The following is a 24,788-nucleotide window of genomic DNA, read 5'->3' on the forward strand; positions in this document are numbered from 1 at the left end:
GAGCATCCCACCATAACCCCACATTCGCTCTGTCTAATCTGTCTAGGCTGCACATCCCTGGACACTCTGGGCAATGTGGCATGGCCAATCCATCTAGTCTGCACATATTTTGACTGGGGGAGGAAACCAAAGCATCCAGAGGAAACCCATGCAGACGTGAAGAGAATGAGCAAACTCTACACAGACAGTCATCCTAGGCTGGAATCGAGCCTTGGTTCCTGGCATTGAGAGGCAGCAATGCTAACCACTGAGCCACTGTGCTGCCCTTAAAGATAACCAAAATTGTTTAATTATCGAGATTTGGTCACAAAAGTCAGTAAAAGATGTTCTCCGTTATCTTAATCCGAATGGCATAATTAATAGAAATATTAACAAGCAAAACTTAAGTCATAGCACTTAAAAGACAAATTTCTACAGGATAGAGATGCATTTCCTAAAACCCAAATTATGTTGAGCGGCATACTTTTACATCAACTAGACCAAATAGTGTGAAGGACTTGCTTGATGTTCTAGCAAAATCAAAAACTTGTTAGTTATTTTGCTAAATCTAGTACTCAGAGGAACCCTACCTTTAGGGTTCTTTACATTTATTTTGGAAACAGATCAGGAGTTAAACTGTACATCTATGGCTGTCAAATAAACAATCTGAGATGTAATCACCTACAAACTCTGATGAAAAATAGCCAGAATCTGGGAGAAACCCAAAACCTGAGGAAAATTATATAAGATTTTGGGCAGATTTGAATTCTGATATAGTAAAGACAACAATATGTTGATTCAGAATACAAGCACTTAAGAGTCATAGAGATGTACAGCATGGAAACAGACCCTTTGGTCCAATCCGTCTATGCCGACCAGATATCCCAACCCAATCTAGTCCCACCTGCCAGCACCCGGCCCATATCCCTCCAAACCCTTCCTATTCATATACTCATTCAAACGCCTTTTAAATGTTGCGATTGTACCAGCCTCCACCGCTTCCTCTGGTAGCCCATTCCATGCACATACCACCCTCTGTGCGAAAAGGTTACCCCTTAGGTCTATTTTATATCTTTCCCCTCTCACCCTAAACCTATGCCCTCTAGTTCTGCTAAAGTCAACTTAGCACTATTGTCGCTTTCTTGATGGGAATGAGGAAGGATAGATTCTTCCATCACCTTTATGGGTATTAGGTCCATCAAATGTGGCCAGTTTACTGGCTCCAGTGGTTACTCAATTGATTTCCTTTCCAAAGTGGTCCCGTTGTCCATTAGTATGTTGCAGTAAATTCCTGAAACAGGTTGAAAATTGAACATGCAAGAACCCTACAATTTTTATGCCACTGGAATTATAACATTTAAGTCAAAAAACTAATAACTCAATCCAACTATGGTATGGGGTGGAGCAGGATAGGATAGGATGAAATGGGATTTAAATATACAAGTTATAAATAAACAAACACTTACCATTTTATAGATTGTGTTGGGGATCGGACATCACAGACTCATAGTCATAGAGTTGTACAGCACACAAACAGACCCTTTGGTCCAACTTGTCCATGCCAACCAGATATCCTAAATTAACCTAGAGCTATTTGCCAGCTTTTGGCCTATATCCCTCTAAATCCTTCCTATTTACATACTCATCAAGATGCCTTTTAAATGACCTCAAGACCGAGCATTAAGACACACCTTCCAGCAAAAAAAAACACAATTTAACTCATCAAGTTAATCTATCAAAAGAAAACATTTAGATTATTGAAGTGCCATATTAATGTCAGAGAAGACATAAACACATTGACCACTGCATGCCAGTTTGTGAAATTAATTTGTTGTTCGAAGAAAGGAATCTCTTGTGTGATTAAAAGCTCTAATACCTTACTGAGCTTTTACGTTAATGTTTATAGGCAAGATACAAACACAAACAACTCTGATGTGAGTCTGGTACTCGGAAATCCTGCATTCAGATGTTATTCAATAAAGAATTTTATCAGTTTTTCTTTGCATCAGCAAAGGGCAGGATTAATCAAAACATTTTATTGCATGGTGGGTAGAGTAGTAGTATGATTGAAACTCATTAAATAAACACGATTTTTCATACAATGCTACAGTAAAACAGCTAGACTATCTATCATCTCAGCTTTGCAGTACTTAGGTGCAAAATAGATACCTACAACAAACTGGAAGGGCTGAATGACCTCCTATGTTTCTATATTAATAAGAAAGTTGACCTGTGACATAAACAATCCAGAATGTCATTAAACATGGCTGCACCTTTTAAACTGAGAAAGCAAAGTGAAGAATGCTTTACCTGTAGACCGCAACATCCAACTGCATTTAATATGGAAGCATTGTGTACAACATGGTACTGAATTCCTGCTTTTACAGCTCGCAGAATGAGGTCACTATGTGTTGTCGCCCTGAAGGAAATCATTAAGAATGTTGGAAATTAAGCAGTACAATTGTGGTGCAATTAAACTTACAAAAGATTGCATACTCTATCCCTGGTCTAATTCATCCTTCAGCAATAATCTGCTGCATGGTTCCATTTAATTCTTTCATAAATAGAAGGTGACACTTCCCACTTTGAAGGTTTTACAGTACTATTTTGTTTCCTCCTTTCCTTGCTGACTGCCCCCCTCTGTTACACAGAGTACAGCAGGCAATCTCTTCTAAGCTTTTTCCCTCTGCTATTTCAAAATCAGCAGCAGTGTTGATTTTTCTATCTACCTTTTGTAAATTTCTGTGGGCATGCACAGTGTCTTCTCCCAGGTGACAGGGTGAATTCAAGTTAACTCCTACATTTGCTTGTGCAGAATTTTGTTGTTCTGGGTTAGGTTGAATAGTACATTGTATATCATGCACTTTTGCTTTAATTATCTTTGAAAAATGAGGAAATTTCAACCGAAATGGATGGAGCAGAAACTGCCTTATCTCATTCCATTTTCTCTAAAACTCAGAAACCTAAGCAAAAGCCCAAGGACCATAACACAGGACACTATTATGGCAATATAATTAATGGATAAGATGAGGGAAATCGACAAAACATGTATAGGGATGACTTCAATGCTGAATTTAATTTGATAGTTTGTCAGGAGAGCATGGGATATATTTTCACAGAAAGACTTCCACTGATTTTAACTAAAACCTTTCTAATGTTAATACTGATTTATGGTGGATAATAAAACACTTGACTTTCCAAAGTATGTGAAAATTTATTGCCCAAGTCAGTTTCACAAATTGTAACTGACAGGTGCACAATCAGTTTCAAACTCTAATTTCATTTCAGTAACTGGGGCTAAACCAGACACATCCTGGACAGATGCACAAAGATAACTGCACTTCATTCATACAAATGAGTAAGCATTCTTGCAGCCATCCCATTCATGAGTATTAGTACGAGCAGCATTTCATTGACCAAAATAGAGAGTTTGGCAATTTTCTTTTTACATAATCAATTGCATCATTTAGTGCATAATTTCCTTTTTCAGAACTACAGGTCAGATTCTTTTTACGTAAAAATGTGGGCCTTCATGTACAAGCCATACCTGTATACACAGTCGAGGGAATGAAGCTTCACACAAACACTTGTTAGCTTTGTGTTTAAACCTTGGCTTTTAATTAGTATTGTCTTGCAGCCATTATGTTCTGGGTAATGAGTGTACATTAAAATCCAAGAGATGCCATTTACACAAACATAAGCAACTGTTCTCAGTTTATTGTACTCCAATGGAATTTTCACTGAAACAATTCAAAGTTGTCCTTTCCAGACAACTCAGTAACCATTAAATCTGGATCAGTTTGAGTTATACAAATAACTTCAAATGTACGTGGCACAGTGAGAATATTCATTTCTTGATCAGAAACAACTTCTGCATGGAAGGGAACAATTTGAAAATTTTAGTGAAAACTTTCTTTCAATGCTGAAAATACAACTTTAATTTCTTACTGAAATCAGAAGTTATTTATTTTTGTGTGACTTGTATCTGGAGGGACTACAATGATAGCCCATTCCAGATTATTGCAGCATTAGAAAATCAGTTCAAAGTCAATTTTTAAACACAAAATTAACAAGAGTTATATGAACTGTGTACAATATCCTATAGTTCTTCTGCTTAAAAAAACTGATGTTTCAGAAGGGGACCAAAGAATCATAGAAATTTACAATATGGAAGGAGGCCAATCAGCCCTATGTGTTTGTACCACCTCCCATTTAGAGATTTAAGATAATTAATGGAGTACAGGAAGTAAAATTCCCAAAACAATGCTTTCAGGATAGGAGGACTGGAGATCATAGGTTCAGGGTTATAAAGAGCAGACAACACCACTTTTATAAACATAGAATGATTAATATCTATAACAGCACCAGTAACTGTTTTTATGGCCACACAAATTTTAAAATATATATGCAGAACTGGGAGTACAAAAGAAAAGATATTTTGGAACAAAGTAGGTTGAATGGTTGTTATTGCCTGCACCAATTTCATAAAGGGAAGACATTAACTAATGGACTGAACCACTTTCTAAACATGGACTAATTTCTACTTTAAAATATCATGCTCTAGTTCACTTATGAATTGAAATGTAATTCCATTTATTTCAGTGGACTAGTGCGCAAAATGCACAGATAGGAATCAACTTGAAACAGAGTGCAGCCATCAATTTTTTTTCATATTAACGATGGAAAGTACAGCTTAACCTTACCATATAGCTCTCTTTTCTGACCCTGCAATTAGCCTCATTGCTTTCCACTGAAAGTAAGTGAAGATGATAGATAAATTATAGACATATAGGAGAAAACTTCAAGAGCTAATGCCTACCCAAAGGGGTCTCCTACCACAAGAAAGGCAATGTCATTATCAGTAGCATCTTTCAAAATTTCATCAGCTTCTTGTTCGACCATCTCTCTTTCTGCAATGATGAGTTCACGGCCATAAAATTCCTCCTGTAGCAAAGAGAATTCAATTCTAATTAGCTGCAATTTATCCCTTCAGATAGCTGAGTACAGGATAAAATGAAAGAGACTCATGTAATCTCCATTTTGGTTATCAAAGTGCTTACATTTACAGCCGAGTGCCTCAAAATACACACACTTTTAAGAAGCTAATTAGACTATAAAGAATCCAATATCACCTTGTTTATTAAAAAGTCTTATAAAATGTGAATTGGTGTCTATTTCTCACAATGAAACAAGTAATCAAAATTCTGGTTTGATATCGGACACATTTCAACCATTGGTCACAGTTTCTCCAGTGATTTCTGGATGGCAGGCAATGATGTAGTTTAAAAACTGTCGACTCTGGTCTAACGTGACAGCAATCAGGGATATTGTGCAACCTCCAGCTAAAAAGCAACCAGGATTGAGAATGCTGTTGAATTTTACTCTCCCTAAACCAGACAGTACAAAGCAATTTTCCATTCTCTTAAAACACACTGGGGAACATCAATTTACTCAGCAAGGAATGACAAATGATCATTTCTCATCTCTTGTGATTTAGCACTCAATGACTTAACTAGCAGTTAAAAGAAAAAAAATACTACTTTTAAGTTGTTCCTTTCTTAAGATGTGAAATGGTTATTTATGTGGTGTTTCTTGAAAATGAGCTGATTTTCCAGCATTCCAAGCACCCTGCTAACCAAAGAGTAGAGTCTGACACGACCTTAAGAGAAGCCTGCTCCAATTGGGAGATAATTTTCAAACAGTTTAAAAATCATATTCTGAAGAGAAATCTTTTGAATAATAAAATGGGAAGGAATCCGCAAGAAGTCCATTACGTTCTTTGGTAGTGCCTCAGGACTGAGGGAAAACTCGTTTCCACTCCAATGGTTGGGACTTGGGGTGGGGGTTGGGATGTTCTGTAATGGCTGAGTAGTGTAGACACTGCCACAGGCAGGGCAGATGGTGTACGATGGGGATGGGGGATTTACGGATTCTGTGCGCGCTTTCCCCTTAGTCTCCATGTGCTCCACTCAATGATACTCAAATATGGTCAGATCTTCTTCTCTGGTCTCTAAGTTCTAAGGCAAATGATTCCCACATGTTCCTGAGATATTTCGGGAATCTTGCAGCGTGTCCTCGTAGTATTTCTTCTGCCCACCTCGTGGTCACTTACTCCTGTGGAGCTGGAAGAGCACTTGTTTAAGGACTCTTGTAACTGGCATACACACAATTTAAATGAGCCATAACATACAGCAGCACTCAGGAACTAAAAGCAGCCAAGGAAAAACACCTGTACAATGTATTCAGGAATAACAGGTACCAAATAAGCTTGGTCCGCCAATTCTTCCACAACACGCGTAAACAAGAAGACACAACATGCCCAGAAACTCTAGCCACCCTGCCATACATTAAAGACATCTCAGAGATGATGACCAGACTACTCCAGTCCCTAGGCATCATGGCAGTCCACAGTGAATCAGCTCCTGATGAATTTAAAGGATCCCTACTAACAACCACAGAATGAAAGTCATATACGAAATACCCTGCAAGGACTGCAACAAAAATTACGTTGGACAGGCGGGCAGGAAACTAGCCACCAGGATATATGAGCACTAGCTTCCCACCAAAAGACATCACCAACTACCACTAGTATCTATATAAACAGATGAAGAGGAACACCAGTTCAATTGGGACAATATATCCATCCTGGGACAGACTAAACAAAGACATTCACAGGAATTCCTAAAGGCCTGGCATTCAAACCAGAACTTCATGAACAAACATATCGATTTGGACCCTATTTACCAAGCTCTCAGAAAAAGAACTGGAAGTAATATCACCCCCACAACAGACCAAGACAGATAAATAGCAAGCAGGACAGAACACCAGCGCTTCACTGGAGGCTCATTGATGATGTTACCTAGCATGGTGATGAAATGTATGAGAATAAATCTACCAACTCAATGAGTAAATTTTAACCCTGATCCACAACCTGAGCTACAAATCTTCTCCAAAATCGCTAGTACAATACATCTTAATTTCAAAACTATTATTTAATTGAGTACTATTACAAGGAATATCAGGAAAGAGGGGTGGTGGTAATCTTTCCGAACTAGCAAGTCAAACCACAGATTAACATTCTAGTGACATGGGTTCGAATGCCATAATGGCAGAATTGGGAATTAAATGCTGTTGTTCACTAATGCCCTTTAAGGAAAGAAATCTGTCATCTTTATCTGTCAGGTCTACCTCTGAGTCCAGATCAACAGCAACAGGCTTTTAACTGCCCTCTGATTGGGCATAGCAAGCCACTTATAGTCATAGAGTCATAGAGATGTAAAGCATGGAAACAGACCCTTTGGTCCAACTTGTCCATGCCGACCATATCCCAAACCAATCTAGTCCCACCTGCCAGCACCCGGCCCATATCCCTCCAAACCCTTCCTATTCATATACCCATCCCAATGCTTCTTAAACGTTGCAATTGTACCAGCCCCCCCACTTCCTCTGGCAGCTCATTCCATTCACATACCACCCTGTGTGTGAAAAAGTTGCCTCATAGATCTCTTTTATATCTTTCTCCTCTCACACTAAACCTATGCCCTCTAGTTCTGGAAAAGACTTTGCCTATTTACCCTATCCATGACCCTCATAATTTTGTAAACCTCTATAAGGTCACCCCCCAGCCTCCGACGCTCCAGGGAAAACAGCCCTAGCCTATTCAACCTCTCCCTGTAGCTCAAATCCTCCAACCCTAGCAACATCCTTGTAAATCTTTTCTGAACCCTTTCAAGTTTCACAACATCTTTACGATAGAAAGGAGACCAGAATTGCATGCAATATTCCACATTGGCCTAACCAACATCCTGTACAGTCGCAACATGACCTCCCAACTCCTGTACTCAATACTCTGACCAATAAAGGAAAGCATACCAAACGCCTTCTTCACTATCCTATCTACCTGCGACTCCACTTTCAAGGAGCTATGAACCTGCACTCCAAGGTCTCTTTGTTCAGCAACAGTCCCTAGGACCTTACCATTAAGTGTATAAGTCCTGCTAAGATTTGCTTTCCCAAAATGCAGCACCTCGCATTTATCTGAATTAAACTCCATCTGCCACTTCTCAGCCCATTGGCCCATCTGGTCAAGAACCTGTTGTAATCTGAGGTAACCCTCTTCGCTGTCCACTACACCTCCAAGTTTGGTGTCATCTGCAAACTTACTAACCGTACCTTTTATGCTTGCATCCAAATCATTTATGTAAATGACAAAAAAAAGAGCACCCAGCACTGATCCTTGTGGCACTCCACTGGTTACAGGCCTCCAGTCTGAAAAACAACCCTCCACCACCACCCTCTGACTTCGACCTTTAAGACAGTTCTGTATCCCAATGGCTAGTTCTCCCTGTATTCCGTGAGCTCTAACCTTGCTAATCAGTCCCCCATGGGGAACCTTGTCATACACCTTACTGAGGTCCATATGCATCACATCTATCGCTCTGCCCTCATCAATCCTCGTTATTACTTTCTCAAAAAACTCAATCAAGTTTGTGAGACATGATTTCCCATGCACAAAGCCATGTTGCCTATCCCTCCTCAGTCCTTGCCATTCCAAATACATGAACATCCTGTTCCTCAGGATTCCCTCCAACAACTTGCCCACTACCGATGTCAGGCTCACTGGTCTTTAGATTAGATTACTTATAGTGTGGAAACAGACCCTTTGGCCCAACAAGTCCACACCGACCCACCGAAACATAACCCACCCATACCCATTCCCCAACATTTACCTCTTCACCTAACATTACGGGCAATTTAGCGTTGCCAATTCACCTAACCTGCACATTTTTGGATTGTGGGAGGAAACCCACACAAACACGGGGAGAATGTTTGGGTGGCACTGGTAAGGACAACCCAGGGAACTTCGGTGGGCAGCATAGTGACACAATGGTTAGCACTGCTGCCTCACAGCGCCTGAGACCTGGGTTCAATTCCCGCCTCAGGCAACTGACTGTGTGGAGTTTGCACGTTCTCCCCGTGTCTGCGTGGGTTTCCTCCGGGTGCTCCGGTTTCCTCCCACAGTCCAAAGATGTGTGGGTTAGGTGAATTGGTCATGCTAAATTGCCCGTAGTGTCAGGTAGGGGTTACGCTTCGGCGGGTCGGTGTGGACTTGTTGGGCCGAAGGGCCTGTTTCCACACTGTAAGTAATCTAATCTAATCTAATGTGCAAACTCCACACAGAAAGTCGCCTGAGGCGGGAACTGAACCCGGGTCTCTGGCGCTGTGAGGCAGCAGTGCTAACCATTGTGTCACTATGCTGCCCACCGAAGTTCCCTGGGTTGTCCTTACCAGTGGCACCATGTTAGCCAGCCTCCAGTCTTCTGGCACCTCACCTGTGACTATCAATGATACAACTATCTCAGCAAGAAGCCCAGCAATCACTTCTCTAGCTTCCCATAGAGTTCTCAGGTACACCTGATCAGCTGATCAGCTTATGCCCGAAACATCAAATCTCCTGCTCCTTGGATGCTGTCTGACCTGCTGCGCTTTTCCAGCAATACATTTTCAGCTACACCTGATCAGGTCCTGGGGATTTATGCACTTTTATGCGTTTCAAGACATCCAGCACTTCCTCCTCTGTAATATGGACATCTTGCAAGATGTCACCATCTATTTCCCTACAGTCCATATCTTCCATATCCTTTTCCACAGTAAATACTGATGCAAAATACTCATTTAATATCTCCCCCATTTTCTGCGGCTCCACACAAAGGCCATCTTGCTGATCTTTGAGGGGCCCTATTCTTTCCCTTGTTACCCTTTTGTCCTTAATGTATTTATAAAAAGTATTTGGATTCTCCTTAATTCTATTTGCCAAACCTATCTCATGTCCCCTTTTTGCCCTCCTGATTTCCCTCTTAAGTATACTCCTACTTTCTTTATACTCTTCTAAGGATTCACTCGATCTATCCTGTCTATACCATACATATGCTTCCTTCTTTTTCTTAACAAAACCCTCAATTTCTTTCGTCATCCAGCATTCCCTATACCTAATGCCTTTCCTTTCACTCTAACAGGAATATACTTTCTCTGGATTCTTATTATCTCATTCCTGAAGGCTTCCCATTTTCCAGCCGTCCCTTTAACTGCGAACATCTGCCCCCAATCAGCTTTTGAAAGTTCTTGCCTAATACCGTCAAAATTGGCCTTTCTCCAAATTAGAACTTCAACTTTTAGATCTAGTCTATGCTTTTCCATCATTATTTTAAATCTAATAAAATTATGGTCGCTGGTCCCAAAGAGCTCCCCCACTAACACCTCAGTCACCTGCCCTGCCTTATTTCCCAAGAGTAGGTCAAGTTTGGTCAAGGGCAGGTCATGTCTCACAAACGCAATTTTGTGATGGTGACCAAGCATGTAGATGAGGGTAGGGCAGTTGACGTCGTATACATGGACTTCAGTAAAGCCTTTGATAAGGTCCCACATGGTAGGCTAATGGAGAAAATGCAGAGACATGGAATTGAGGGTGATTTAGCAGTTTGGATTAGAAATTGGCTTTCTGGAAGAAGGCAGCGAGTGATGGTAGATGGAAAATATTCAGTCTGGAGTCCAGTTACTCATGGTGTGCCACATGGATCTGTTTTGGGGCCACTGCTGTTTGTCATTTTTGTAAATGACTTGAACGCAGGCATAGGTGGATGGACTAGTAAATTTATAGACAACACTAAAGTCGGTGGAGTTGACAGTTTGGAAGAATGTTACAGGTTGCAGGGGGACTTGGATAAACTGCAGAATTGGGCTGAGATGTGGCAAATGGACTTGAATGCAGCTATATGTGAGGTGATGCACTTTGGCAAGAATAATCGGAAGGCAGAGTACTGGGTCAATGGAAAGGTATTGGTACTGTGGATGTGCAGAAGGATCTTGGAGTCCATGTGCATAGATCCCTGAAAGTTGCCACCGAGGTGGATAGTGCTGTGAAGAAGGCACACAGTATGTTAGGTTTCATTGGTAGAGGGATTGAGCTCCGGAACCGCAATATCATGCTGCAACTATACAAAACGCTGGTGCAGCCACACTTGGAATACTGTGTACAGTTCTGGTCGCCCCATTACAGAACCAGAATGTTGCTTGGTTGGGAGGGAAGGTCTTATGAGGAAAGGCTGAGAGACTTGCTTCGGTTCTCATTGGAAACAATAAAGCTAAGGGGGGGATTTGATAGAGACATGGAAGATGATCAGAGGATTAGACAGGGTAGACAGTGAAATACTTTCTCTTAGGATGATGACGTCAGCTTGTACGAGAGTGCATAGCTACAAATTGAGAGGTGATAGATTTAAGACAGATGTCAGAGGAATGTTCTTTATGCAGAGAGTGGTAAGGGCGTGGAATGCCCTACCTGCTAATGTAGTCAACTCAGTCACATTAGGGAGATTTAAACAATCCTTAGATAAGCACATGGATGATTTTGGGATAGTGTAGGGGGATGAACTGAGAATAGTTCACAGATTGGCGCAACATCGAGGGTCGAAGGGCCTGTTCTGCGCTGTATTGTTCTATGTTCTGCACCTTCTCCAGTAGGTACATCCACATACTGAATCAGAAAATTGTCTTGTAACACTGTAATTCCTGATGAAGGGCTTGTACCCAAAACGTCGAATTTCCTGTTCCTTGGATGCTGCCTGACTTGCTGCACTTTAACCAGCAACACATTTTCAGCTTGTACACACTTAACAAATTCCTCTCCATCTAAACTCTTAACACTAAGGCAGTCCCAGTTTATGTTTGGAAAGTTAAAATCCCCTACCATAACCACCCTATTATTCTTGCAGATAGCTGAGATCTCCTTACAAGTTTGTTTCTCAATTTTCCTCTGACTATTAGCAGGACTATAATACAATCTCAATAAGGTTATCATCCCTTTCTTATTTCTCAGTTCCATCCAAATAACTTCCCTGGATGTATTTCCAGGAATATCCTCCCTCAGCACAGCTGTAATACTATCCCTTATCAAAAATGCCACTCCCCCCTCATCTCTTGCCTCCCCTTCTATCCCCACTTGGTTGTATTGAACTGCAATGAAGTCTAACCAAAGAAATAAAAGCAGTCAGACCATCTGGTAGCATCAAGGCACCTGAAACAACAAAGGTAAACAAAACACTGTGGACCCTCCATATTCTTCCTTACCAACACTGGGGGTGTGTGCCCAAATTTTAAGAGCTATCTAGTTAAACAACTGCCTGGCATAGTCACTTGTGGATTTATACCCTTACAATGTCCCAAATATCACCATCAGCACCCCTGAGTATGTCCTATTCCACCAGAGGAGGCAGTACAGTGGTATACAAATCACAAGTCTGGGAGTCCACATCATTGATTCTGGGTCCCATTAAGTCTCATGGTATCAGGTGTAATATGGGCACGAAAACCTCTAACTGGCTACCACCTACCTCTCTCTCTCTCTCTCATTCAGAGTGATTAAAAATCAGACTGATAAAATTGGGAAGCAGCACTGAGTGTGGCTTTGTCACAAAATGTATTCTGAGTGAAGGACTTCAATGTCAATCACCAAGAATGGCTTGGTAGCCCCACTATTGACTGTGTTCGTCAAGTCCAAAAGGACAAAGAAGTTAATGGATCTGTAGCAAATAGTGAGGGAATCACTAAGAGGAAAATCTCTACTTTATTTCTCTGAGTTATGAATATACCTGTCACAGATGTTTTTGTTCATTACAGTACTGGTAAGAGTGGCCACCTCAGTCCTTGTGCTGACAGTTTCATCTTTACAATACGGATTTCATCCATAGCGTTTTGTGGCATCACAACCATGCTAATTGGGACAGACTTCAAACAGCTCTCACAACTCAGAAATAAGCAACCATGAGGTGTTGTGGGCCACCACGAATAAGTGAATTGTATTCAACCATAATCCATAACCTCACGATTTGGACTTTCCCCACTCCACTATTACCACCAAGCTGCAAGTTCGACTTTGGTTCAATAGAAAATTCGGAGAGCATGCCAGGAGTAGCATCAGACATTCATAAAAATTATATCGAGGAACTCGATTATCCGAATACCAATTACCCAAAAATCAGATTATCCGAAGGATATCTCGAGGTCCCAGTGGAAACATTACATCAAAGACGTGTTTCCAACAGTGACCGTGTCTTTTGTTTACAGTGATTAAAGAGGCACCGTCTTCAAATGACTGTCTGCCCGCGCTCTCTCTCGCTCCACATTTTCCTTGGAGTTCTACACAGGCGTGAACCCTAAACCCCCCCGACCCTAGATAAGGTCTCTAACATTGTCCGCTACAGGGTAAAGGTGGAATCTGTCAAAAGGTTGTGTGCACGTGCTATTTGGAGATTTACCCCACAAAGGCAGCAGCAGCAATCTTGGTTGTTGATGCCCAGTCCAGCTGCCCCTGGGAGGGAGCGGGGCAAGATTGGAGCGGGAGGCGGTGTTGGACGGGGTTTGGAGCCAGGGGAGACGGTCCTGCATGGGGTTGGGAGCGAGGGGCAGTTTTGGGAGTGGGGGTGGGGGCGGTGTTGCATGGGGTTGGGTGCGGGGCGCGGGTTTGGGGAAGGGGGTGTGGCATTGGCCGGGGTTGGGGGCGGGGGGGGCGGTGCTGGACAGGGGCAGGGGGTGGGGGCGCAGTGTTGGTCGGGGTTGGGAGTGGGAGGTGGTGTTGGGAAGGGGGAGCAGTGTTGGACAGGGTTGGGGTCGGGGGGCAGTGTTGGATGCTGTTGGAGCAGGGGCGTGGTGTTGGAGGCGGGGAGACGGTTTTGGGGGTGGGGATGATTTTGGGAGCAGGGCCTCGCGCTCTGTGTGCTGCTGTAGTCACCTGAACGAGGAGCAGAAAGGCATTTAATCGATTAATTGAATAATTGATTATCCGAACGAAATAGTGCCCGCCCATCACATTCGGATAATCGAGGTTCCCGAGTATGTCAGCCTGGCGACACGACAACACAGGATGGCTTGCCACAATCAATAAAGCAGATTTAAGTTCAGCAGTACTGCTGTATCTATTCAAGAACTGTGGTGGGCAATTAAACAATTTACAGGATGTGGAGACTCTACAAATGTCCATTCTCAAAGATGGAGGAGTCTAGCACATCTACGTAAAAGACATTATACATTTTTCCCCATCTGTAGTTGTCTCCATCTTGAGCCAGAGATGCCCAGTGAATGATTTATCTCAGCCTCTTCTTGAGGTTCCCAGCATCACAGATACCAATCTTCAACCGCAATAACATCAGAAATTGCTGGAGAAACTCATCAGGTATAGCAGCACTTGCAGTTCTTGAGTATTGCAGTTCTTTGTTTTATTCCAGTCTTCAATAAGTTCGGTACACTCTGCATGATATTATGAAATAGTTCAACAAACTGGACACTTCAAAAGTCCACAGACCCTGACAATATCTCTACAATAGAACTGATGTGCTCCAGAATTAGCACATCCCTAACTAAGCTTTTCCAATACAGCTACATTACTGGCAGCTACTCACCAAAGCTGAAAATTAAACTGGTATGTTTAAAAAAATGGACAAATCCAATCTGGCCATCACGATTTCATCAGACCACTCTCAATCATCAGTGATGGAAAGGGTTGTTGACGTAGAACAACATTCAACTGAGAATGGCTTCAAGAAACCCTAGCAAAACTGGAGTCAATGAGAATCAAGGGGAAAATTCTGTTGGTTGGAACCATACCCATTATAAAAGGATGATCATGATGATTGGTGGTCAATCATCTCAGCCTAGATCATCACTGCATGAGTTCTTAAGAATTGTGCTTCAGCCTCAAGTATTTACAGCTACTTCACCAATGAACATCCTTTTATCACAAGATCCGAAATGGGATTGTTTGCCAATGATTGCACAATGCACAGCACTTGCAACTTCTCAGATATCGAAGCAGTCAGTATCTAAATACTGCAAACTCGGACAATACCCATGCTTGGGCTGATAAGCAACAAGTTACTTTCAGCCACACAAGGGCCAAACAATGACCATCTCCAACCATCATTCTTGACATTCAATGGCATTATAATCACCAAATCCCTACAATCAATGATCATCAATGGGGTTTAGCAATGACCAGAAAACAAACTGGACCAGCTATACAAATACTATGGCCACAAGAGAAAGTCAGGGGCTAGGAATCATTCAGCAATTACCACTCAAATACCAGTCCACCATCTACAAAGCACAAGTCAAGAGTGTGATGGAATACCCTTCACTTGCCTGAATGGATGTAAAACCAACCAAGATTTCTGACACCATTCTAAACAGTTCCCTTGACTGACAGCCCAACCATGACCTTCAAAGTTCACTCCTTTCACAATCAATTTACATGGCTGCAGTGTATTCCATCTACAAGATGGAGTGCAGCAACTCACCAAAGTGGTTAAGAAGGTGTTTATCATGTTTGCTTTCATTACACAGACCTTTGAGTAGAGGAGCTGGAATGTCATATTGAGGTTATACAGGATGTTCTGGAGTACATTCTACTCACCCTGTTATCAGAAGGCTATTATTAAACTGGTGAGGGTTCAGAAAATATTTACCAGGAGTGGAGGGTTTGACATATAAAAATAAACTGGAAAGGCTAGGACTTCTTTCACTGGAGCAAAGGAGGTTGACAGATGACTTTACTGAAGTTTATAAAATCATGACTGACATAGAGAAGGTGAACGACAGGGTTGTTTTCCCTAGGAAGGGGGAGTTCAAAACTAAGGGACTTATTTTAAGATGAGAGGAGAAAGATTTAAAAATGACACGAGGGGCAACGTTTTTTACATCGAGAAAAGTTCGAGTGCGGAATGAACTGCCAGAGAAAATCGAGATGTAGGTATAGTAACAACATTTAAAATATAATTGGATAAATTCATGACAGGTAAGGTTTGGAAAGAGGTGGGCCAAGAACAGGCTGGTGGGCTTGGTTTAATTTGGGAACATGGTGGGTGTGGACTGATTGGACCAGAAGGGTCTATTTCTATGCAGTATGACTCTATGACTCTAAACAGGTCAGGAAGCAAATGCATAAGAGCTTCACCTTCTTGATTTGGATTTTCATTGTTGTTGTTTCTCACACTTAAAGACAACATTCTGGATCACAATTCCTACGAGTATTGTGATTGACCATACACCAAGGGTCTGCAGCAGTTCAAGAAGGCAGCAGATCAGCACCTTCTCCAAGACAGCTAGGGACGACAACAAATGTTCGCCTAGTGCTTTCCTTTAATGAATTAATCAAATTGAGGGTTAATCTTATATCTCAGATTTATAAACTACATGATGCTTTCAGTTACTCTTTCCATTTTTCTGAACCTCCAGGTCAGATTTGTACTTTGATTTTTTAAAAATTCCTTGCATACTACAGTTTTGGAAATACTTCATTTTATCCCTTTCTGTTTCTGACATCTTTATCATTTGGCCAGAGGGCCGAAGAATCACAGATGAGAGTCTAATTCAGATAAATGCTGACAAGTTGCACTTTGGTAAGACAAATGAGGATAGGACTTACACAATTAATGGTGGAGCCATGGGGAGTGTTGTCAAACAGAGACACCAAGGAGTACATAGGTTCTTGGAAGTATTATCACAGGTAGAAAGGATGGTGAAGAAGCCTTTGGCACACTCACCTTCATTGGTCAGAGCACCAAGTATAAGAGTTGGGACGTCATGTTACAGCTTTTCAGACATTGATGAGGTCACAATTGGGGTACTGAATACAATTCTAACACCCTTATAGAGGAAGAATGCTAAAAAAGATTTACAAGGATGTTACCAAGATTGGAAGGTTTGAGTTCTAAGGAGAGGCTAGATAGACTGGGACCTTTTTAGCTGGAGTGTAAGAGGATTGTAAACCTTATCGAGATTTGTAAAATCTCAAGTGGTATATATAAGCTGAATAGCCAAGGTGTTTTCTCCAAGGAAGGGAAGTCCAAAACTGGAAGGCATAAGTTAAAGATGAGAGAGGCAAGATTTAAAAGGGACCTGAAGGGGTAACTTGTCATACAGAGGGTGGTACATATATTAGATTAGATTAGATTACTTAGTGTGGAAACAGGCCGTTCGGCCCAACAAGTCCACAACAAGCCACGGAAGTACAACCCACCCAGACCTATTCCCCTACATTTACCCCTTCACCTAACACTACGGGCAATTTGGCATGGCCAATTCACCTAACCTGCACATTTTTGGATTGTGGGAGGAAACCGGAGCAAACCCACGCAGACTCGGGAGAATGTGTAAACTCCACACAGAAAGTTGCCTTAGGTGGGAATTGAACCCGGGTCTCTGGCGCTGTGAGGCAGCAGTGGTGAGGCACCACTGTGCCACCCACAAGTTGCCAGAGAAAGTGGTAGAGGTGTGTACAATTAAACATTTAGGGGAGGTGGTGCTAGATGTCTTAAAATGCTTAAAGCTGGATAAATCCCCAGGACATGATCAGGTGTACACTAGAATTCTGTGGGAAGTGATTATTGGGCCTCTTGTTGAGATATTTGGATCATCAATAGTCACGGTGAGGTGCCAGAAGGCTGAAGGTTAGCTAACATGGTGCCACTATTTAAGAAAGGTGGTAAGGAAAAGCCAGAGAACTAGACATCGGTGAGCCTGACACATTGTTGGAGGGAATTCTGAGGGACAGGATTTACATGTGTTTCGAAAGGCAAGGACTGATTAGGGATAGTCAAAATGGCTTTGTGCAGGGGAAATCATGTCTCACCAACCTGGGTGAGTTTTTTTAAGAAGTAACAAAGAGGACTAATGAGGGCAGAATAGTGGAATTGATCCAAATGGATTTCAGTAAGGCGTTCGACATGGTTCCTCATGATAGACTGATTAGCAAAGTTAGATCATATGGAATACAGGGAGAACTAGCCATTTGGATACAGAACTGGCTTGAAGGTAGAGGGTTACTTTCAGACAGGAGGCCTGTGACCATGGTGTGCCACAAGGACTGGAGTAGGGTCCACTGCTTTTCACCATTTATATAAATGATTTGGATGTGAACCTAGGAGGTATAGTTAGTAAGTTTGCAAATGACACCAAAATTGGAGGTGTAGCGGACAGCGAAGGAGGTTCCCTCAGAGTCCAACTTGATCAGATAGGCTAATGGGCTGAGGAGCAGCAGGTGGTGTTTAATTTAGATAAATGTGAATTTATCTAAAATGGAATGGCAAATCAGAGCAGGACTTGGGGGTGTTGCTGAACAAAGAGACCTTGGAATGACAAAATGCAGTGGACCAAAACCCACCCTTGTGGCACACCACTGATCACGGCCTCCAGTCTGAAAATCAACCCTCTACCACCACTTTCTGTCTTCTACCTTCAAGCCAGTTCCAAATATTGAGTGCAATTCTGGTCTTCCTCCTAAAATAAGGATGTTGTGAAACTTGAAAGGGTTCAGAAAAGATTTACAAGGATGTTGCCAAGATTGGAGGGTTTGAGTCAAAGGGAGAGACTGAATCGGCTGATGCTGTTTTCCCCTGGAGTATCAGAGACTGAGGGCTGACCTTATAGAGGTTTATAAAATCATGTGGGCCACAGGTAGGATAAATAGACAAGGTCTTTTCCCTGGGGTTTGGGGGAGTACAGAACTAGAAGACACAGTTTAAGATGGAAGGGGAAAGATTTAAAAGGGAATTAAGTGGTAACTTATTCACACAAAGAGTCGTGTAAAAGGAAGAGGAAGGCTGGTACAATTACAACATTTAAAAGACATCTGAATGGGTACATGAATAAGAAGGGTTTAGAGGGATATGGGCCAAGTGCTGGCAAATGGGATTTGATTAATTTAGGATTTCTGGTCAGGATGGTTCAGTTGGACTGAACGGTCTGTTTCCGTGCTGCATGATTCTTTGACTCTATGACCTTTGGACAGGTACAAGGATAGGAAAGTTTGAGAAGGATATTGGCCAGATGGAGGCAAATAAGACTTGTTCAGTTTAGAGAACCTGGTCAACATGGATACATAGGACCAAAAGGCCTGTTTTCATGCTGTATATCTCTAGGACTGCAAAAACTAAAAATCAGTCAAAGCAACAATGTGGCCTTTCTTAACGTGGATACTTTTTTTTAAATAAAATGTTCCTTTACTAACGTGAACAATGTATATATTTTACGGTTAGCATTCTCCCAGACGGAACCTTGTGATGAATGCAGAGATGGTGCAAAGTACAATTCCCATCATCGTTGGCCCTTTATGGAAATACGTGCAGTGAAAGATAACCCGTCAGTGTGTTTTAATCGTCTTATATTGGGATCACTTGCTCACAGTACACCATGGGAACACTGCATTTAGCTCAGTGGAAGTAGTGCGTGAGGAATGATGTGGATTTGCTGGCTGTACTGGGCAAACCTACCAGCACTTCCTTGCCGACAGTCAGGAGGGAGGTGTAGGCCTCCAGGTAGACCCGGCTGCAACTCCGCACAATCTCCAAACCTTTCACTGTTATGTCCCGGGCGTCCCCCAGGCCCAGGCCGATCAAATACAACATTCTCCGTCAGCTACAACTACACAAACACCGTTAACTGTAACTGTCGGTGCCAACGTCGCCCACACAGCAATAGGCCGCCATCGCCATGGCAACAACACCCCGGTTTACGGCACGCCGCTTTCCGCCCGCCAGCACTTTGCGACTTTTTTACGACGTTGTCTCTCCAGAGGTGGATTCCTGCTGGGCAGAGAGTAAATGATCTATTATTAATCAAGTGTAAATCTGGGGATGGATACGTTTGCGGGGCCTAGCATTCCGAGTGTGGAGCTCGTGAATGGGTTGAAAATCCCAATACTCGGTCTTGGTGAGTTACTGAATGTGTCTGATTGCAGACTGACTCACTCACTAACCTGATCAAACTCCAAACTGTCTCTCACACCAAACACTGATCAAATCATTCCTGCAGCCCGGCTTAAATATGTGACCTTAATTGAAGTACCTAACCCTACAAAATAAACACCAGTCCTGATGTTGCATAGCACCTGATTACTAATATTCTTCCTATTCGTTCACGAGATGTGGGTGAAGAGCAGAATTTAAAGGCCATTCCTCTTGACAAATGTCTTACCGTCTGTTACAGGCCCAGTATGTCTCCTTTAGAACTCGACCAGCTTCAGAAATAATTATGTAAAACACTCTTGTTGATTGAAGTCCCCCATCCAAGTACCAATGATACCAAATTTTTTTTGCAAATATTGTTCAATTTGGATGAGTAGATTCATAAAGTCATACAGTCATACAGCACAGAAACAGACCCTTTGTTCCCAACCAGTCCCTGTCGGCCATATTCCCAAGCTAAACCAAAAACCATAGAGTCAGTTATAAAGATACACAGGTTGGAAACAGTCCCTTTGATCCAACTTGTCCATGCTGACTAGGTTTCCTAAACTGAACTAGTCCCATTTGCCTGCATGTGCCCCATGTCCTACTAAACCTTTCTTATTTATATACCTATCCAAATGTTTTAAATTTTGGAACCATGCTGCCTCTACAATTTCCTCTGGCAGCTCATTTCATAAATGCACCACTCTCTGTGTAAAAACATTGCCTCTCAGGTCATGTTTAAATCTTACCCTTCTCACTTTATACCTACACCCTCTAGTTTAATTAAAAACAAAACTCCCTCACACTGACTCCATCTGGGACAGGGATAGTACAGGATATAAATTAAAGTCCCCAGTGGCTCTTCCAAGGGGTCCAAATCAATACAAAAAAAACAACACTCAACCACCACCTTCTGTCTCCAAGCATCAAGCTAATTTTATATCCAGTTGCCTAGCTCTCCCTGGATCCCATGTGATCTAACCTTACTAACCAGTCTACCAGGCAGAATCATGTCAAAGTTCTTGCTAAAATTCATGCAGACATGGTCTACCACACTGTCTTCTTCGTCACCTCTTCAAACAACTCAATCAAATTTGTCAGACACAATTTCCCACATGCAAGGCTAACCCTAATCAGGCCTTGTCTTTCCAAATACATGGAAGTCCTGACTCTCTGAACCTCCTGAATAACTTACCCATCACTGACGTGAGGCTCACCAATCCATAGTTCCCTGGTTTTTCCTCGAAGCCTTTCTTAAATAATGTCACTAGCCACCCTCCAGTCTTCCAGCACCTCATCCCTGGTTATTGATAATAGAGCATCCCGCAATTTCTTCCGTAGCTTCCAATAATGTCCTGGGATACACATGATCAGGTCTCAAGGATTTTTCCTTTTCTGTAATGTGGACTCTTTTCAAGACATCGTTGTTTACTTTCTTGAGTTCCCTCACTTCTATGTCTTTCTCCACAGTAAATATTGACAAGAAATATTTGTTTCGTATCTCACCCATCTTCTTTGTTTTCATAAATTGATAACCTTGTGGATCTTTCAGAGGCTCTATTTTCTTCATACTGACTCTTTTGCCCTTACAATATTTGCAGAATATTTCTGGATTCTCCTTTACCTTATCTGCCAAAACTATCTCATGTCTCTTTTTGCCCTCCTGATTTCCCTCTTAAGTTATTGCTACACCTCCTGTACTCCTCAAGAGATTCACTTGATGCCAGTGGCCAATGTCTGATATATGCCTCCTTTTTCTTGACCAGACGCTCAATATCTTGAGTCATTCGGTAATCCCTACTCCTGCCAGCCTTGCCCATCACCCAATAGGAACATGCAGGCCCTGAACTCTCATCTCACTTTTGAAAACATCCCACTTGACCAGTCACCTCTTTTTCTGGCTCGCCCAGTTAACTTTTAAATGTTCCTGTCTAATACCATCAAAATTTGCCTTGCCCAATTTAGAACTTTAACTTGAGGACCAGACCTAACCTTTTTCATTACTATTTCAAAACTATAATAATATGGTCACTGGTCCCAAAGTGCACCTTAACTAACATCTCCGTCACCTGGCTTGCCTTATTTCTCGAGAGGAGGTTGAGTTTTGCCCCTTCTGTAGTAGAGCGAACTACATATTGATTAAGAACAGTTTCTTGAATACACTTAACAAATCCCTCCCAATCCAAGCCTTTAATGCAATGCAGTCCCGGTCTATGTTTGGAAAGTTAAAATCCTCTACCTGTTACAACCCTATTATTCGAACAGCTATCTGCAATCTCCCTACATATTTGCTCCCCAATTTCCTGCTGACTATTGGAGGGCTTATATACAATCGCATCAAAGTGATCATCCTCTTCTTATTTCGTAGTTCTACCTATATAGCCTCACTGGACGATCCCTGCGGAATAACCTCCCTAAGTACTGCGTAATGTTTTCCCTAATGAAAAACACCACTCCCCCTCCTCTCTTGCTTCCCATTCTATCCTTCCTATAGAATCTGTACACTGGAACACTGAGCTGCCAGTTTTGTCCCTCCTTCAGCTATGTTTCTGTAATAACTATGATATTTCAGTCCCGTGCATTCATCCATGCTCTGAGTTCATCTGCCTTATCTGTCAGACCTCTTGCATTGAAACAATTGCAGTTTAATTCATCAGTCTTTCCTTATTCCCTGCCATACTCTTGTCTGCCTTGTCTCTTTAACTTGCTCCCTTTAACTTTAATACTAGCCTCAATCTTTTCTTTTGTCTCACTACTGTTTAGGTTCCCCAACCACTCCCACCTCCTTCCAGATTAGTTTAAACCATCCCAAGTAGTTCTAGCAAATCTCCCCACCAAGATATTGCTCCTGTCCAGTTCAGGTTCCTCTTGTACAGGTCACCTCTGCCCCAGAACAGATCCCAATGATCCAAAATTCTGAATTCCTGCCCCCTGCACCAGCTCCTCAGCCACACATTCATCTGCCCTATCCTCCTATTCCTACTTTCACTAGCACATGGCACCAGGAATAATCCAGAGATTACTACTATTGAGGTCCTGCTTGTTTTCCTGCTTCCTATGTTAACTCTGCAGGACCTCATCCCTTTGCTGTTTGTTCCAATGTGTACAATGAGCTCTGGCTGCTCCCATTCGCCTTTGAGAAATTGCTGCAATTGGTCCAAGACATCTTTGACCCTGGCGCCAGCTTGGCACAATCCTGGAATCTCACTCTCAGCCATAGAAAGTCCAGACCAGAGAGTCCCCTATCACAATTGCTTATTTGGACTTTGACAAACACTGCTTTACAGCAAAGCCAGTTATGGTGCCAAAGACCTGGCTGCTGCTGCTGTTATTTTCCCTTGAGAGGCTATTCATCCCCATCAGTATCCAAAATGGTATACTTGTTTGAGGGGGGAATAGCTATTGAAGACTCCTACACTCTCTGAACATACTGTGTATCACACTCTCTGTCTCATGTGTGCTCCTCAGTGTGTCCAATTACCACGCCAACCAATCCATGCAGTCTGAGTAGCTGCAGCCAGGCACACTTCTTCAGCAGAGGAAAGGCTGGGATTCTAATATCATGCTGGGGCATTTTAGAAAATACTCATGGGTAGGGAACTGGAGAGACAGCTGAGTCTGGGCTGTTGGTAAGATTACTCTTTCATTTAACATGCTGCTAATTATTTACACACTTAAATTTAGCACAAGAGTGCTCATGGCATCATCTTTCTCCAGAGTCTGGTATCATGTAATCTGTAAGTTTGCTTGTGGAGTGACTACTTACATTTGTGAGCGTCTATCACCCACCTCCCCTCAAATCTTTATCTCATCTCTGGCTCTCAGATGTGAGAACTATGGTGGTTTCATTAATCACCTTGATCTTGCTTTCTGTTTTTGTGGTGGTGGTGATTCAGGATCTAGAGTCATTGAGATATATGGCACAGTAACAGACCCTTTGGTTTCACTCATCCATGCTGACCAGTATCCTAAATTAATTTAGTCCCAGTTGCCAGCATTTGGCCCATCTCCCTCTAAATCCTTCCTATTCATATATCCATCCAGATGCTTTTTAAATTTTGTAATTGTACCTACCTCCACCACTCATTACATACACACACCATCCACTGCATGAAAAAGTTGCCCCTTAGTTCGCTTTTAGATCTTTCCCATGTCAACTTAAACCTATGCCCTCTAATTTTGGACTTGCCTACCCTGGGGAAAAAACCTTGACTGTTCATCCTATCCATGCCCCTCAGGACTTTAAAAACTTTTATAAGGTCATCCCTCAATCTCTGAAGCTCCAGGGGAAAAAATCTCAGCCTATTCAAGCTCTTCCTCTAATTCAAACCCTTTAACCCTGGTAATATCTTTCTTGAAGATTTTGTGTGTACTCTGTGAAACACTTTGAACCATCAGAGAATTTCATCTTCATTTTGAAGTTGATCTCCTGGATTTCAGGATAGCTGATCCATTCCCTGAGGGTCTCTTTTTCATGATAATCAAAGATCCTGAGATTTCTTACTGACGGCACTATTTTCTGTCTCCATGCGATATGATGTCAGTTACGAAGTTTTCTCTAGGGTTGTGCCGTTTTGATTCTGATCCTGGATTCATACCTACTTTCCAGTTTGGTGCTCTGGTAAAGCACAAACTCTCTATGTTGGTTATGGCTTTGGCTTACTTTGGCTTACTGTACCTTCCTTTTGTAAATTTCCAATCTATATTTGTTTGTAACTCTATATTTGGGAGACCTGTGACTGTGTAGTGGTCTGCTTGTCAGACGTTTGTCTGGGGAGGGGAGGGGAGACTGTGTTACAATGGTGTGGCATGAAACTCAGTAATGATAAATCAAAGTCCTCATTTACCTTGAGGTCAGCTTTAATTGTTTTCACAACCTTCTCAGCCATTCTGTTCTTTCGTGTGTGTTTGTAGGCGAGCTGGTGTTATCTATAGACCCATAAACTCCACAACTGTTTGAAACATTCATTAGCAAACTATGGGCCATTATTAGAAACAACTATATCAGGGATACCAGACATTGCAAAAGTT

The 24,788-nt window shown here is 42.1% G+C and overlaps 2 protein-coding genes across 2 annotated transcripts in view; one reads left to right on the forward strand and one right to left on the reverse strand.

The window, feature by feature from the left end:
- Positions 1–19,539, reverse strand: part of dph5 (diphthamide biosynthesis 5) — a 65,540-nt gene extending 46,001 nt beyond the window's left edge. Inside the window, exons 1-3 of the mRNA XM_060830239.1 lie at positions 19,299–19,539; positions 4,799–4,923; positions 2,290–2,398 (exon numbers count right to left, since the gene is read on the reverse strand). Coding sequence (XP_060686222.1) covers positions 2,290–2,398; positions 4,799–4,923; positions 19,299–19,433 — 369 coding nt within the window. The 5' untranslated portion in view covers positions 19,434–19,539. The remainder of the gene's footprint in view (positions 1–2,289; positions 2,399–4,798; positions 4,924–19,298) is intronic.
- A 53-nt stretch (positions 19,540–19,592) lies between these two features.
- Positions 19,593–24,788, forward strand: part of zgc:110366 (uncharacterized protein LOC550476 homolog) — a 117,412-nt gene continuing 112,216 nt past the window's right edge. The window contains exon 1 of the mRNA XM_060830240.1: positions 19,593–19,737. Coding sequence (XP_060686223.1) covers positions 19,662–19,737 — 76 coding nt within the window. The 5' untranslated portion in view covers positions 19,593–19,661. The remainder of the gene's footprint in view (positions 19,738–24,788) is intronic.

Source organism: Hemiscyllium ocellatum, chromosome 9 (assembly GCF_020745735.1).
Source record: "Hemiscyllium ocellatum isolate sHemOce1 chromosome 9, sHemOce1.pat.X.cur, whole genome shotgun sequence".
Lineage (NCBI taxonomy): Eukaryota > Metazoa > Chordata > Chondrichthyes > Orectolobiformes > Hemiscylliidae > Hemiscyllium > Hemiscyllium ocellatum.